Source organism: Sphaeramia orbicularis, chromosome 12 (assembly GCF_902148855.1).
Source record: "Sphaeramia orbicularis chromosome 12, fSphaOr1.1, whole genome shotgun sequence".
Lineage (NCBI taxonomy): Eukaryota > Metazoa > Chordata > Actinopteri > Kurtiformes > Apogonidae > Sphaeramia > Sphaeramia orbicularis.
In genome coordinates, this window is record NC_043968.1 from 47,346,291 (window position 1) to 47,363,891 (window position 17,601).

The 17,601-nt window shown below is 36.7% G+C and overlaps 1 protein-coding gene and 1 long non-coding RNA gene across 3 annotated transcripts in view; both read left to right on the top strand.

Moving 5' to 3' along the window:
* LOC115430861 (putative cytochrome P450 120) overlaps window positions 1–17,601 on the top strand; it is a 47,541-nt gene that overhangs the window by 20,283 nt on the left and 9,657 nt on the right. For both annotated transcript variants that reach the window (XM_030151128.1, XM_030151127.1), the window contains exon 10: window positions 9,162–9,249. In XM_030151128.1, coding sequence (XP_030006988.1) covers window positions 9,162–9,249 — 88 coding nt within the window. The remainder of the gene's footprint in view (window positions 1–9,161; window positions 9,250–17,601) is intronic.
* On the top strand, window positions 1,925–6,410 carry LOC115430862 (uncharacterized). Its single transcript, XR_003936997.1, has 3 exons — window positions 1,925–2,046; window positions 4,334–4,345; window positions 6,398–6,410. It is a non-coding gene; the product is annotated as an uncharacterized LOC115430862 (long non-coding RNA).

Here is a 17,601-nt window from a genome sequence, read left to right on the forward strand (position 1 = left end):
CGTTTTAATAATATTTGAAGAATCCTGCAGGAAACCGCTCGGTAACATCCGACCGATTGCTGATTAGATCCAAAACGCACCGGACGCAGCCGATTCATTATTGATCGTAATTTGCATAATTTATAATAATAATAATAATAATAATCTTTATTTATATAGCACTTTTCATACATTAAAAACTGTAGCACAAAGTGCTTTACATATCAGTTTAAAAATCAGTACCGCCCCCCACCCACACCCACCCACTCACCCGCACACACACACACACACACACACACATATACATGCAAACCCACAAGCTCACACATACTTAAGAAGACTGACTGAGCACGGGTAGACCAGAACAAAAATGTACAAGTAAAAGTAAAACATCAATTTAGGAGGCGCTGTCTCAGGGAGCCATCTGCACCAGGATGCAGCCGCCGACCCCGGCGACCAGGCACCAGCAACACAGCCCCGCATCCCAACTAGTGGGAGAGGGCCAACTGGGACCCCCACCCACCAGAAAGGAGCGGACCCCAGTGAGAGAAGGCGCCACAGCCCCCGGAGTCCACAGCCGCCCCCCGGCATGGAGGGCTCCCTCTGATGAAACACCGGAGAATAAGAAACATTAAAAAGATATAAAAATATTATACGGTTGCGTGACCTCAAATTCCCGTCTGCTTGGTCTCAAAAGGGGGACACAGAAAGAACGTCATCGAAATGTGAGAAAGAAATGGGGGTGGATGGTTTGTTTGTACACAAATATGGCGTGTTTTCCAAAGCCGATCTGATCGGCCCGTGGCACTTTACAGGTTGTTTTCGTAAAGCCGATTTAATCGGCCCATGGCACTGAAAGAGTTAAACATTTTAGATCAGGAGATGGTTTTGGTCACGAGCAGCTCTTTAAACCTTGAAGTGTTTGAGAAATGTGTAAAGTATAATTCTAGATCTGCTGCATTTTATTACTTTTCCTCATAGCAGAGCTGGATTTATGACACCAGTCTAATCATTTATTAAAGCCATTTAAAGAAAAATGCAAAACTTAGAACTTCAACTGTTCTGAGGAGCAGAGATGGAGACTTGAGGTTGTGAATTATTATTGCATTTCGTCACATTTAATTGCTATAATTGTATTTTTACTAGCAGGTTGTACAAAGGTGAGTGTGTTTTAACGCAGTGACGGTCATTAAACATAACGTTTAATTTTTCTGATTCACTACTTTCTTCCTGTTTATCCAATCTGCCTTCACTTCACACAACTGTCACCACACTGCCCTGTCATTCTCTGCTCGAACTCAACCGCATTATGTGAGCAGCCGACGGTCTTTTACTTAACATCAACTCAGGAGCATATTTTGTGCTTCCTACACCATATACAGTTGAGTAACACACACTGCCATGCCAAAAACAAAAGCCCAACACTCACGCCATTCATTGGAACGCTTTTAGCTTTGATTACAGCACACATTCGAAGTGGTGTCTTTTCAATAAGCTTATGTAATGTCCAATTGAATCAACATTAGATCATAACACTGCCCCCACAGGCTTGTACTCTAGGTGCAAGGCATGATGGGTGCTCCCGATGAGAGTTTAGCACTTCCACCCCACAGCTAGAGGCTATGAGGGACAAAAAATGACAGAATTAGAAATAAATAAATAAATAAATGCAGAAAAAATGTACAAATGAATAAATAAATAATTAAATGCTAACAATTTATGTTATTATTACCATATTTTTATATTTATTTATTCATTTATTTCCTCAATTATGCATGCATTTTTAAATGTATATATTTATGTGTGTATATATATATATATATATATATATATATATATATATATATATATATATGTGTATATATATATATATATATATATATATATATATATATATATATATATATATATATATATACATATTATTTGCATATTACAATTTATTGATTTATTTAGTTATGTATTTCTGTATTTCCACATTTGTTTATTTCTGTGTCCATTTTGTCAGTGGAAAAGTATATATGTAAATTAAGTGGGCAGTCCTAACTCCACTCTGAAGCAGGATTGGTTACATCAACGCGATCAGACCTACGATTGTGGCCTTTGTTACTGTCATGTTTCGCAACAGTTCAGGAGGTTGCTACATTATAACATAATGTGTGCGCACTTGAAAACCCTCAGTCTTCAGTCCACAGCAAAGTTTTTGCACATACAGACGGACAGATGGACGGATGGATGATGTGCTGGAGTTTAATATTCTGCTTTTTAAATCCTATCCATTTTACTGAATGTCGTGTGAACAGTTGTAGTTAATCAGTGCTGATACTGCAAGTGCAGCAGTCAACTGGTTGTTCATCAGACTTGGGACTTGCCATGCACTAAAAATGACTTGTGAGTGTCCCTGTCCTCTGTGGTCAGTGTGGGGTGGGAAAAAAAAAAAAAAACCTCCATCAAATAAAATACCATTAACGCATTTATTCATCCATTTTGTCGTATTAATCCCTCTACACTCTGCATCTTATTTGTCTAGACTGCAGCCTCATTTATGATTCTATATTGAGAACTCACACCCCTGGTTACATTACATACACACGCCTACATCGTTACCATGGAAACCAATACAGATAGATTAACAGCGCCTCACTGCACAAATCTGTCTTGATCACTTTCACTTATGCAGCCGCGGATTAGATATAAGAAGAAAAATGAGCCTCAGCGAAAATGAGACGGTTCGCAACGCCACGGTCGGATTCAACAACCTGATCGGGTTCCTTCACTAATTCTCTCAGTCAGTTAAACTCGACTCTATTCACCCGTTTCATTCATTCACCTGTTTATTCTCATTCATGCACATTCATTCAGGCAGCGGAGCGCTCATTCAGACAGGGGAGAAAAATCTATGAATGTATGTAGCTGTCATGGAAACCGGTCACCTGACACTGCCTTTACCAATGGGGATTCCCTCTGTGTGTGTGTGTGTGTGTGTGTGTGTGTGTGTGTGTGCGCAGGGTGGGGGAGAAGCCGTTTCCTCTCCAATGATGCCCTGTGGTGTGTGAAGGGATACAGAAATGAGTCAGAGAAGATCTTCTGCTGTTTTGTGTGTGTGTATCAGATTATTATAGAAGGTGATTCCTCTAAAATCAAACAGGGTTTTCCCATCATTAGAAAAAGAAACCCATGGTGTAAATGGCAATTTAATTAATGGGAGGCATTTAATGGGCACAGGAATACAGTCATGTTTTAGATTTACATGTTTTTTGCGTGTATATATATATATTTTTTTATCTTTGTTTTTTTCTCCATATTAACACAACTTTCATCCAAACATGCAGTCCAGAGAATTTCACATCATAAAATTAAAACAACACAGAAAACAGCAGCAACATTAAGAGTTTTAACAAAAAAATAATGTTAAAAATATTGAATTAGAGCACTGTGCAAAAGTTTTAGCCCACCATTAGCTTTGTTGTTTTTGCGGGGTTGAAATGTGTATGCGTATTTATTTCTCATTGTTTTTGCTTAGAATACAACAAGAAAATGCAGGGAATATGTGCACAGCTTAAAAAAAAAAAAAAACATACAGAATGCTAAGCTAAACGGATTCTAAAGGTTAAAGTCACTATTTGTTGTGACCCCCTGACCCCCATGACAAGAAGCAGCACAAACAGAAACATTTGACACGTGTTGAAATATTGTCTGAACAAATGGACTGTGTTTGATTTGTTAGAATTAAATTAAAATGATGCATTTTCAAGTTTGAATTTATTTTACATGCACTATAAAATTACACCTTTAATTAAAAGCCAGAAAAAACAGTGGCCTTTAACTTTATTAAAAAATAAATAAATACATTTTAGTAGAGGTTCCTATAATAACATTTTCCTCAATGGACCTTTACACTTAAATACAAGCAACAACATTTAAACATTTAGAAAAATAATCACTGGTGAATGTTTTAAGGACATTTATTTTAGAATTTCATGTCATATTTAAAGTATTTCTATTATGAACATCTTTGGAAATAATTATTGTTCTACTGTGACCAAACCATCAGAGTTAATTGTCTACAAATGGGAGTAGAATCTAGCAGAGCACACACAAAAAAAACCCACATAATATAATTTAAGAACAGCTAATGTAGAAAATCTGTTCCACAAATAGATCAGCACGTCATTTAAAGGACTGTTATATTGAATTTATGTGGAAACTTGCAGGTTATCTGATAATTATTCCCAAAACTACTAATATTTTGTGTCGGTATATTATTCATCATTAGTGTGTTATTGTCTTTTCTGCAGAAATACAACATACTGTAAACCATGTATGTATTTACTACACACAAATATAAAGACAGGTTTATGTGGGTGTGGGTGTGTAAAAAAAATTTACTAAACAGTTGATGAGCTTAGGCAGGAACGTGTTGTTACCTTGCAAAATGAAATGAAGGTAAAAGAAAAAAAACGAATCTAAGAATGAACAGACAAATAGCTGCTGCCATGGTAACACACTTCATCACACCCTTCTTACCAATGGGGATTCCCTCCTGTCTGTTTGTGTAACTGTAGGGTTTAGAGATAAATCAGAGGATATTTTCCTCCAGATCCAATTATGTAAAAAAAAAAAAAAAGTGCACTTTAAGGTACAATGTGAAAAATGATATTGTGTTGTCCCACTATTGATTAACATAAAACCACAAAGATACATAAAGCTACTGAGAAACACAAAGAATCACAGTGTTACACAATAATCCAAATTTACCCTCGTATGATGGATAGAAACCAAAAAAATCATGTAAATAAATCTGCACCCAAGATGCACATTGGCAGGTAATGCTGAAGAATTTATAGAATTCTAAACAAAAGACTCTTGAGTTTCTATTAATGTACGATATTTTTAATGCAGCCATGTTTTTTTTTTGTTTGTTTGTTTTTGCACCCCTTATTTTATTTAATTGAAGCAGCAATATCTCCAAGGATCAGACAACAATCTCATCTGCAATTTTCGACTTTGTGATTAAATAAGAACAATAAAAGAATAAAAAGTACTCCTTGAATACTTAGATTTTTATGCTTATTTTGGTGTTCAGTTCCAGATTTTGTTGTCATCCATTTAGGTATTTACTACTTTGACTTAGATGTATAAATAGTGTTGTGGAAAGTTGTCTTAAATAAAAGATAGTTATCCAGTTTTCCAACAGTGCCCGAATTTTTTGGGGAGCACTGATATTATTATTATTATCTTTCTCCTCTTAAAAAAATGGTATAACAATTCAGTTACAATTCAGTATTTTATTGTCATTATAAAAATGACAAAATAATATTCTAGTGCCTTCCAAACTGGCAAAGCAGTAGATAATACTATGCAGCCGTTCCCTGGGTCCACACAGATGACAAATATCAGATTACAGATACTCCACAAGATCTACCAAAAGAAGGCAAATAAATACTTGCATTGTGTTTACTGTCACGTAAAGAAAATCTTACGTAACATCAGAAGTTCGTCTGACTATAACCTATCATCGCAGTTTTTGGCCTAATGTTTGTGTTATATAATAAGTCATATTATGGTCATGGTTACATTTTTGATTCATGTCTACTTGTTTGGTTATGTAGAAAAATGCCAAAGAAATGATTAATTATTATTGTTTATGAAATGTCTCTCCACTCAGTGTTACTAAATCCAAAATATCACGAGATAACAGAGGTTGTTTTACTTCTGTAGTTAGATCTAAATACTCTTAAATACCTAAAACATACTAACCTAAACATAACCTAAATACTCTTTAACCTGGACCTTTGTGATTATGTACTTGCAAAATACTGAGACTGAGTCAATGCATTTTATAACCCCAGCAGATTTCACTGATAGGAACTTGCCTTTGCAGCTGTAGATATGTGTTGAATTAGGAAAAATGTAAAACAATTACTTGCTTAATCTTTGTTTTCACCATGAAGAACTGCTGCTGCTGCTGTGGGTCAGGAACCTGCAGGTAGAAACGCAGGAAATTCTTGCAGCCAAGGTTCTGTCACTTTATATGCAACATAGGTCAGAATAGACTGCCGGGTTACAGTTTCCAGGTTAATGGTCTGGAGAGTTTGTTAATTGGGTCGTGTATTGATCTGCAATAGTAACTGTATGTGTTTGTGCAGCATGTTTCATTAGATGTTGTTAAAGTGCTGCTGTGACAGGTGATTTTCCCTCAGACTGAATAAATAAACCACTCCTCTGTCTGTCAGTTTGTGTATTTTACATATCGCATTGTGTTTATCTTCCGGCCTCTTTTCTTACCTGTCTCCGTCTCTGCTCGTCCATCTGGGGAATCTTTTTCCTGCCTTGATAGTTGCCCAGTTTCTTTTCTTTCCACCTGCCCGTTTCATTTAATGACTGCGGCGCTGTTACATAACAAGCGCCCCTACAGTAACCACACCAGAGTTCTCTATGTGTGTGTCTGTGCAATAGTTGCTTATATTGGTTATTGTGTGTGTCCTAGTTCATATTGTTAGTCTGTTAGTGTGTGTGTGTGTGTAGGTGTGTAGGTGTGTGTGTGTGTGTGTGTGCTTTTCCAGTTGGAAGTAAATAGTAAAGCTGCAGAGTTAACATCCTATCAGCCAAACGCCCACGCAGGCTCTGGCCGCAGAGAAATGAAACGGAAACGCTACCAAACACAGATAAAAATCCACTGCAGCAGGTTCAGTTGTGAGTTTTATATAAATCCTAGAGTCTCCTCCTTGTCTACAAAAATGACTGACTATGTGACTTCAGGTCAAGTGGAAAATTTGACTTTAGCATGTTTAATATTCATGTGCACAGTTGAAATGAAGTTATTATTGTACTGTTGACAAAGACTGGTTCATTTCTTTGGTTCCTTCTTCCTGGTTGCATGATATTTCAAACATGATGTTGAGAAAATTAATAACTTTAAGCGACAAACACTATAACCAGACATTTTTTTTCACTTTTTTTTTTTTTTTATCTTTACCTCCGCCAAGGAAGTTATGTTTTTGCCAGGGTTTGTTTGTTTGTCTGTTTGTTTGTCTGTCCGTTAGTGTGCAACATAACTCAAAAAGTTATGGACAGATTTTGATGAAATTTTCAGGGTTTGTTGGAAATGGGATAAGGAAGAAATGATTAAATTTTGGTGGTGATTGGGGGTGGGGGGGCCCACGGGGGGGGCGCAGACCAGAAAATTTCATCAAAATCTGTCCATAACTTTTTGAGTTATGTTGCACACTAACGGACAGACAAACAAACAAACAGACAAACAAACAAACAAACCCTGGCAAAAACATAACCTCCTTGGCGTGGGGGGGCCCACGGGGGGGGCCACTGATCAGCCTTGGCGGAGGTCTGCGCTCTCCGAGTGCTTCTAGTTTACAATGTCTTCTTCATTATGTGTCTTATATATCTATTTCATCATGTTTTTTTTTTACATTGTTTTTGTCTTTTTTCATCTTTTACAATATTTTATTTATGTTGCATCCGTATATCACTTCAGTAAAGTTTTTTTTTTAACATTGTTTTTGTTTTGTTTCGTCTTTTACAGTGGTTTCAATGGCTTTTTTTTAACCTATTTATTTTACTAGAAACCTATTCATTTCAGCTGCTTTTGTTCATATTTGTATAGTATGTTTTATATATGATGTACAGATTGGGTGGCACTTTTAATTTCATTGTACTGGTTACAATGACAAAGATATTCTATTCTATTGTGTTCTATTCATTCTGTTGTGTTCTATTCTATTCTATTCTGTTCTGTTCTGTTCTGTTCTGTTCTGTTCTGTTCTGTTCTATTTATTGTGTTGGGTCTTGTGTATCACTGTCATCATGATGTGTGTTTTTATATTGTTTTTTACTCATTTCACCAGTTGGGTTTAGTTAAATTTCACTCAGGACCAAACATTAGGCTTTAAACCTAAATACTAATTTGACATATGATAATTGTCAAAATGTGACTTTCTCGATATGAACCTGTTCATCGTGATTTCATTTGTAGCCAGGCCAAAGGAAAGGACAAAAAAAACACATGACCAGGAAACACAGAAATGCAAATCATCTGAGTGCTCAGGTGTTTCTTGGCTGATTTTCCACACATTAACAGTTAATTGAATGAATTAAATGTGTCGTCAGCCAGGAAGCATTTCTGCCTCAGCTCTCTCATTACACTGTACAGCGGAAAAATTAATTACACCGTACAGTAGATTATACTTGTGATTCCTTTTCCATCCACTCAGCATGTTTGATCAAGCCTTTACTTGGTAATTCTTCCTCTCTGTGTATCTCACTGTTACCGGACTGGATTGTTCTCTATCATCTTACTTTGTCGGGGGGTGGGGTGGGGGGGGTGGGGGGTTAATAGTGCATTAAACCAATAGACAGAAGCTGCGAAGAACTCAAATATTCAATATCTCCTCTTTTTGCACACTAACACACCATCTCACACTCTCCGGTCCCAGACCATACACACTTCTAATGCTTCCTGTTTCCCTTTAATCAGGGCTCAGGTTTCAGGAAGACAGGATGCATTAGTGATGAGAGGAAGAGGATGGTCTGCATCAGGAGGCCGATGACAAACCTGACTGTTGGAAAGAAACATTACCAACCCTGTGTATCTGTATGAGTTCACAGAGGTTGTATTGTACACATACGGATGCAGGAGGGTCAAGTATTTTGTTGTGCAGCATCTGACTTTTTGATGCAGAATTCAAGAAAACTGAAAAAAAGAAGCCTTTGAAGTTATTCAACAGAGGCTTTAAGAGACTATTTTATCCTCTCCTAAATAAATACTGAACTAGAAAAGCACTCGGAGAGTGCAGACCTCTGCCAAGGCAGATCAGCCCCCACCCCCAATCACCACCAAAATGTAATCATTTGTTCCTTGTGCCAGTATCAACATTTCCTGAAAATTTCATCCAAATCCATCCATAACTTTTTGAGTTATCTTGCTAACAGACAAACAGACAAACCCCGACGAAAACATAACCTCCGCTGTTCCTTGGTAGAGGTAATAATAAAGATTATTTGAAGACAATTGCTATAATCTTCATAAAAACAGTGGCAAATGAAACAGAAATCTGATCATTTGCTTCATAATTTTTGGCATGTTAGGTGTGCATCTGTTAGCATTTATCTTATTATTTGAACTTATTTATTGTTTCTGTGTGACCTTGTTTTTGCTGGTGCAGGAATGCAGGCCAGGAGCACCTGCTCTGTTCTTTCGGCAGTGGGCCCAGGAGCTGCATTGGATCTAAACTCACCGAAGTCTTCCTCAAGGTGACTTCATGTCTTTGCTCTTAAACTCTGTACACAGTTGCACACAATTCTGTTTCTATGAAGTTTAGAATTTGGTCCATGAACTTTGAAACCAAGTGGAAGAAAATGAAAAACAGATAAAAAGAGACACAAACATGAAGTGAAAATCAGTTTACTGACACAATTCTGTTAAGCTGGGCTGTGCAAGTCACTAAAATGTAATAGTTGGTTGGAGCTGGTGATTACTCATTAGGGAAATTCTCTTAGTAATGCACACAGTTATATTACACTGGTCTATTATATTTTGGAAATTAGCTGCTTCAAAGATAAAATATGCACCAGTCTGGCATGCATAGGTAAGATGAATTGGAAAATAAATGACGTAAGTGTGGGTTGGTTAATGTTTATGTTCATGTAACATAAAAAAAAAAAAAAAATGATAACGTATGGAGGCATACCTACAGAAGAGGATTAGGGCCCCTGGGGAAAAAAATTAAGGTCCAATATATATATTTATTCATTTATTTATTTATTTATTTATTTATTATGAGGGAAAAAGTACGAATTCTGACTTTTTTTTTCAATGGCCCTAATCCTCTTAAGTACACCACCAGTCAAAAGTTTGGACTCACCTGTTTTTTCTTTATTTTCATGACCATTTACATTGTAGATTTGCACTGAAGGCATCAAAACTATGAATGAGCACACATGGAATTATGTAGTTAAAAAAAGTGTGACATAACTCAAAGCATGTTTCATATTTTAGATTCTTCAAAAATAGCTACATTTTGCTTTTATTACTGCTTTGCACATTCTTGCCATTCTCTCAGTGAGGTTCATGAGGTAGGCACCTGAAATGTTTTCCAAAAGTCTTGAAGGAGTTCCCAGTGATGTTGAACACATCTGTGGTCCATTTCATGCCATTTAAATGAGAAGGTGAGTCCAAACATTTGAACTGGTAGTGTACTTACCTTTTATCTGTATTCATATAATTGATTTATAAATCATACACTAGTAGGAATCTGAAAAGTGATTGTATTGTAATGTGCAGACAGTGTTTTGAAGTAGAACTGGAGGCTCAGAGACAAATATTCCTTTTATAGTATAGTATAGTACAGTTCGATATAGTAGAGTAGAGCAGAGCATATCATACATTACCTGCGTACAAACTCAATCACACAAATAAAAATAAACACTTAATATGACACAACAGATATATATCAGCTACTGTCAGTGGTGAAAGACATTAATCTGTGGTTAATGAGCTCATTTACTTCTTGGTAATCGTACTTGTATTATTTAATGTGAGATAATAATTATACAGTTCCATCACTAGGTACCACCAGTAGTACTGAAGTTACAGTCCTGGGTCATATTTAGAGGAACATTTTTGGACTAGTTAAAATGAAATGCAAAACTGATTATATTTCCAGCAAATCTGCATATTGAATTGCAGAAAAAAGTATGCCTTTAACTTGAAACAGTAAGAAAAAAATGACCCAAATTGCCAACAGTGAAATGATCGTAGCCTGTTAAATAGAACAATAAAACTTGCCTTGTCTAGAATTTAGAGTGATGTTCTTGGAGTGGAGTTCACCGGCAGTGTTTGGATAATGTTATTGATGATTTTTTAAAATTTGTTTTATTAATGTTGTGTGAAAGTTTATTTGCAGAGCAGCTGCATCAAGAGATAATATGAAGATAATAAATGATAATGTAGTTTTTAATGTTGGATAAAATGAGTGTAGAATCAGCAGTGACAGAGTTGAATCCTCCAGTAAATAGAGCAGCACTCGTGGGAATGATGAAATGCTCTGAGGTGTGTGTGCTCGTGTGTTTTTAAAAGATATTAGACAGAGAGCTTGAGCGTTCCTGTACAAACTGTCCTGGATAAATAGTCCCGACGGCAGCACTCACCATAGTCACCACTGTCTTTGTACTGTACACATCTTTATTTTCCCATGTGGTGGTGTTCCTCCTGGAAACAGATGTACAGTGGAAGCCTTACACTGAGGACGAAGGGGGGAGACACCACTTAAAAACAACTGCTCTGAATCTGCTTGAATGGGAAATGTTTGGAAATTTGGATTCAGGAGAGGTTTTCTAGTGTCAGTTAAAGGTTACAGATCTGTTTCACACCAACTTTTCAATGAAACCTCACTGGAACCACAGCGCAGAGTCAGTTGGTCTGGTCCGCCCAAAAGAGGTGGTCTTGGTCCAGATGGAACTGAATCACAGTTTGGTCAATGTGTGAACGGTTCTGTCTTCTGGACCAGTTACAGTTGGTTAAAGCTACATAAGGCTAATTAGCCAAGGAAACGCAGCACAAACTTGTTGCGGACTTTGAGTTATGAAAGTGCCCTAAGACAGATGCATCATCTAAAATCTTCTGACGATCACCAATATTTATTCATTAATTTATGAGAAAGTGCACATTACAAGTTGATTGTTAATTTTCAACTATAGTCCTTGGCACATAGAAAACTGACTGCAATACAAAAAACATAACGTGCCGCTCACTTTTAATCCCCCTCGGCCAAATATAGTGTAAGATTCTGTTGAAAGTTACTGCCCTATAATTTAGATGAAATTGCCTTTGTGTAAAACTTATTACATACATATGTATATTTGAAAGTACTCAGATATTATAACTGCACAAGGCCATTGGACCTTGAAAAAGTAGGTCAAGGTCATCTATTTTCAATAGGCTTCTGCTCCATGCCAAGATGCATCCACAGTATAAATGTGGTGCAGATATCTCAATGCATTCTAAAGATAATGTGATTGTCATTGAAAAGACAACAGACAGACGACAAAACGATTGCAATACCCCTTCGGCCAGAAGTTGGCCAAGGGGTAACATGACAGTAACATATGTGTAAAACATTGGACACAACAGGTGTCAGAATACCTTAATAAATGTTTTTAACGGTTACACATTCAGTTCTAATTAAATGTTCAGTGTTTTTCATCCTCAGATCATAATAATGATTATTTGGATCTATTTTTAGTCACTTTTTGAACAACCGGATTGGATTGCTGTGGGAACACTATTTTAACACAGCAAGATCTAACAGGAAATTTGCAGGGTACACACTGGAATTGACCATCTGCATTTAACTCATTTATTTATTTATTTATTTGCACATAATAAAAACAGCAATGGAAAAAAAACAACATTCAAACAAGTAACAAAATTGTGCAGGAGAGGTTAGAAGCCAAAAAAAAAGGCTGATATGAATACCTCCCCCGAGATGAACAATACACAAAAAAGAATTAAAAGATACAATATAACTGAAATAACGAACTAAAATAAAAACAATAAAAATGTAATCCACCTTACAAATCATCAAATACAAATCAAATGATATACAGCCTTACATTTTTTCATGAATTAAAGTTATTTTCAGATGCTTTTTAAACAATGATAAAGTAGATGTTGATTGAAGTTCAAGTCTTAGATTATTCCACAGATTTGGTCCACGATATTTCAGAGAATACTGACAGACTGAAGTTCGGCAGTACGGAAGATAAAATTTGCTTGAATATCGTGTCGAAAAGTTGTGAATAACAGAAGACAACATAAAGAAATTCTGAAAAACTTTAGGAAGAATATGAGTTAAGTGAACATATTTGTACATGAAGACACAGGTCTGGTAAACGTTCACATCAAAAACTGAGAGAAGATTGAATTTTTTGAAAAGAGGACCAGATGAGTCGAATCTCTCAGAAAAACTGATCATTCTTAAAAATTTCTTTTGAATTAGGAGAATCTTATGGAGATACGTGGGCCGGGTTGCCGCCCAAACAGTATTGCAATAAATAATGTAAGGATAAATTAAGCAATAATAAAAAGTCAAGAAACAAGAATGATTTATCAACGAACAAACTCTGTTCAAAATGCCAACTGACTTCATGATTTTTTTACAGACAAGCTCAATATGAGATTTCCAATTAAATTTTTCATCTACAATAATACCCAAAAATTTAATGTAAGATACCTGGGTTATTTCAAAGTTATCTATGAATATTTTTTTTGTTTTCCTTGGTATACTTCTTATTTTTGTTACAAAATATGATAAAATTAGATTTTTGGGTATTGAGAGAGAGTTTATTCATCTGAAACCATCTACAAATAGACAATAGTCCTTCATTTGCTTCTCTAATCAGTGTATTGAAATTTTCATGTGTTATAACCAAATATGTGTCATCAGCAAACAAAAGAGGCAAAAGACATTTTTACATACCATAGGGAGGTCATTGATGTAAATCAAAAAAGGAGAGGCCCAAGAATCGAACCCTGAGGAACCCCACACATTATCTTAGCTCTATTTGAATTATACTTATTGAATAATATATACTGTTCTCTATCATTTAGATAATCCTGTAGCCATGTCAAGGCAACATCATCAAATCCATATTTCTGTAATTTAGCAATGAGAATGTGATGATCAACTGTATCAAATGTTTTGGATAAGTCTAAAAATATCATCACTAGCTGAACATGCAGGAACACACCACACGCTGCAGAGTGGATGCCTGGGGGCAAATGGGGCATTAATTGCCTTGCTCAAGGGCACATCAGCCAACAATTTCTCTTCTGGTCCAAGGAATTGAACCAGCGACCCTTCAGTCACAGCTGCCTCACATGATAGATTTTGCTCAAATGGGAGTTTTAATTCTTAAAAACATAAATCATCATCCGGTAAAAGAGTAAAAGAATCACACAAAATAATGTGCATTTTAGGTGCAGTTTGAGTGTTGCATATTCACGTATTTGATATATTCATGTTTTTGCTCATTTTTTATTGTTACTTCATAAATGTGGACACAAATCTGAGAAAAAAGCAGGAGGAAGTGAGGAGATTGAACTAGTCAGCCAATGAAAGGCTTAAGTCAAAATCCGTTGAGTCAGACTGTTAACCAACACGCTCATAGGAGGTTATTTAGCCTACACTGGTAGCCACTCAGACGGCACCTCAGATTAGTGACGAAAAGCACAAACACATGTATGTGATCCACACTGACACACAAAAAGAGAGTTAGGGAATCCTGGAAAACAGTGACGTTGTGTGTTGGGAGATATATGAGTGTGTATCTTTTGTTTCTCTTGTCTTTTTAGATAGGGGTGTTACCAGAGCCTGTCAGAAAATCAGAAAGGGAGGGATGACTCAGTCCTTCACACATAGACACACACGCACACACACACACGCACACACATACATACAGATAGAGCTCATGAGTCATTGTAAATGTTAGTCCAGAGTGAATGGAGCTCAGGTGAAATGTTCACCGCAGTTTAATGATGTCCTCTCTCTCCATCCAGCTCTCATTATTGTAAAACCACACAATTATATCATATTATTTAAAACTGAATGAATTATCCATATATTCATATTCTGACTGCATTTTTATGACTTCAGCAAGTGCCATGGAGAGGATAACGTGGGCCGAACACTGTTCTCGTGTCTTTCTCACCATATGGACAATAGGGAGTCATCTTCCATTCATATTTACATTGGTTCCATTATTCAGAGAGGAAGACTGCTGTGATTGATGCTGAATTCATTTATCTATTGTATTAATTCATGTATACATTAGAGCTATGCAGTATGATGATATGGTATGACAATAGAAGAGCCTCTCTTGTTTCATACTATACCTTTTTTTTGCTACAAATTGTTGCAATATTTGACATTGTCTGAACAGCCCTTTGCCTTCTTTCACACGGCACAAATGCAGATATGAAATGTGCACGAATTGAACACAAGCAAACATGGAGGAGAGAAAATGTGATGTAGAGTTGGGTAATTCTGAACAGAAAAAGGAGTCCGATCAGCTAAGATGAAACATCCATGAACTTGTACCTAAAAGGGAGCATAAAACCGTATTTTTTATATTTTATCCATTAGCATTTATATTTGTAGAGCTTAAACATCAGGAGCTGCTTGAAAAAAAGTAACACACTGAGATCAGGAGTTTCATCACTAACGGGGTTGGGTTACTGCAATAAATATCATTGCAATAGCCATTTTTACCCTCGACCCTCAAGCAGGGTATTGTCATCAGTTCGTCGTCCGTCCGTATGTGCAAAAACTTTGTAGTGTACCAGTAGTTCTCAACGGGGGGGTGGGGGGGGGGGTGGTATCAATGATAAGGAAACCCTGGCGTGGACTGAAGGCCGAGGGTTTTCAAGTGCAGGCACATTATGTTTTATTTTGTCTGGGTTCATTTTGCTGATGTTTTCATCTGAAACTATAACAAAATGCTTCAGAGTTTGATTTATGACATAAATAATCATTTTACACCACAAGTCCACATCTGTTTTCTTAAACTCTCAGGAAGGAAGGAACATCAGCCTTTAAACTTAAATTAAATATAGATTTGACATTTATCTGGATATGTATTGACAGGTGACATGAAGATTTTGATCAAGTATCTTTCACTGGGTTGGATATATTGGGCAGCAGGTGAACATTTAGTCTGATGTGTTGGAAGCAGAAGAATGAGCAATGTAAGGACCTGAGTGACTTTGACCAGGTCCATATTTAACAGTGATGATTGGGGTCAGAGCATCTCCACAACTGCAGGTTTTGTTGGGTTCAGGATCTTGGTCCAGATAAAACCAGCACACCTTCAGAGGTCTGGTGGAGTCCAGGCCTGGAGTCAGAGCTGGTTTTGTGGAAAAAGGTGGACCTACACAATATTCTGCTCCTACAGATGCTGGATTGGTTGAGATCCGGTTGTTCTTAGATACTTTTGGTTGGTACTAGGAACAAACAACCAGATCTGGTGATGCTCTGACGCCATCACTATTTCTCCCTTGTCAAGTTGTTCAGAGCCCTACTCTTATTCATTTTGCTGTTTCTAACACTGTTTTTAAAACTGTTTTTTGCAGCCTAATATATCCCACCCACTGACAGGTCCCATTGTAATGAGATCATTAACATTAATACCACTTTACCTGTCTGTGGTCAGAATGATAGAGCTTCAAATCAGCTGGAAGGGGAAGTCCTATATGCTGTAGGTGTGATGTGTTCCAGTAGTTTTGTCCATGTAGTTCATGTGATATACAGACAAACAGTAAGTGTAATAAACTCAATCTTGTTTTGCTGTGAATTAGGGCCTTATTTTATTTTTACATCTCAAAACCTTTCAACTGAGACAGGAATAAACTACTATATTTACATTTTCGTCACTTGTTAATTGTTGAACAAGTGCACAAAGTCTCTATATAACATTAGAAAAATGCCTAAGCATGTAGGATCCCTTAGATGACATCCCACTCTACCACAAGCTGTGAACGTCCAAGAGGACCCATATATATGTTTTAAATGAATTCCCAGACCCTTTAAACAGACTCCCAGGATGTGGATTCATATTTCTGTCATCAAATGTTTCAAAGTTACTTGAGGTTTAGTGGATGGGATTTCACTGTCAATACTGTCAGTTCTACTATGTATGAACATCCATTCAATACAGCAGATTTAGAAATGAAAATATGGAGCAGTGAGAAATTGATCATGATTGATTTTTTTTTTCCTCACAGCAATAGCTTCCCTCTTTTCCAGGAAATTCACAAAAATATCAACAGTGCCCAACCTTCCAAAGGTGAAGAAATCTTAAAAATATTTACATCATTTTCTGAGATGGGTGCACATCTATGTTGTGTAAGATTTTCATGTCAGAGTCAGGTGTAGATTCTCAGCCACAGACACACACATATACCGACCTCAGCATTTCCACCGGTAAGGTGTACCACGGCAAAATCCTTGCCACCACACCATACATTTGATACAAAAAAATGATCAGTTGCATTAGACTTATTATGCATATGTATAATATATAAAAGGCTTACTATTTTCTTTTTTTAAACTTATTATTTATTGGAGACATAGACATTCCTCATACAATCATTAGACTTACATTGTACATACATTATAAGTTATATCCTCCATTCTATAGAGTTCCCATACACGGTTTTTCCATGATTGGAGTGTTGGAACATTTGGTGTCAACCAGTTGACAGTGATGCCATTAATTGCGGCTGCCAGGAGAATTTGCCGTAGATATATATTATCTCTACTTTCAAAGTCCTCAGGAATGGCTCCTAGCAGGGCATGCAAGGGCTCCTTAGGTATGTGTAATCTGAATATGTCAAATAGTGTGGTGTAGATGTACATCTGCACTGGCCTACTATTTTCAATAAGAAGTTGCACATGCTCCATGCCGCTGTACAATTTTTACCCCTGTATTTGTTTTACCCTCTAAGAGTTATGCACATGCTCCAAACCACTGGGCATGGACAACCACATTCTTTCCAATGTAAACATCCAGTAGTGATCCAGTAGTGAAACCGCCACACCAAGAGAT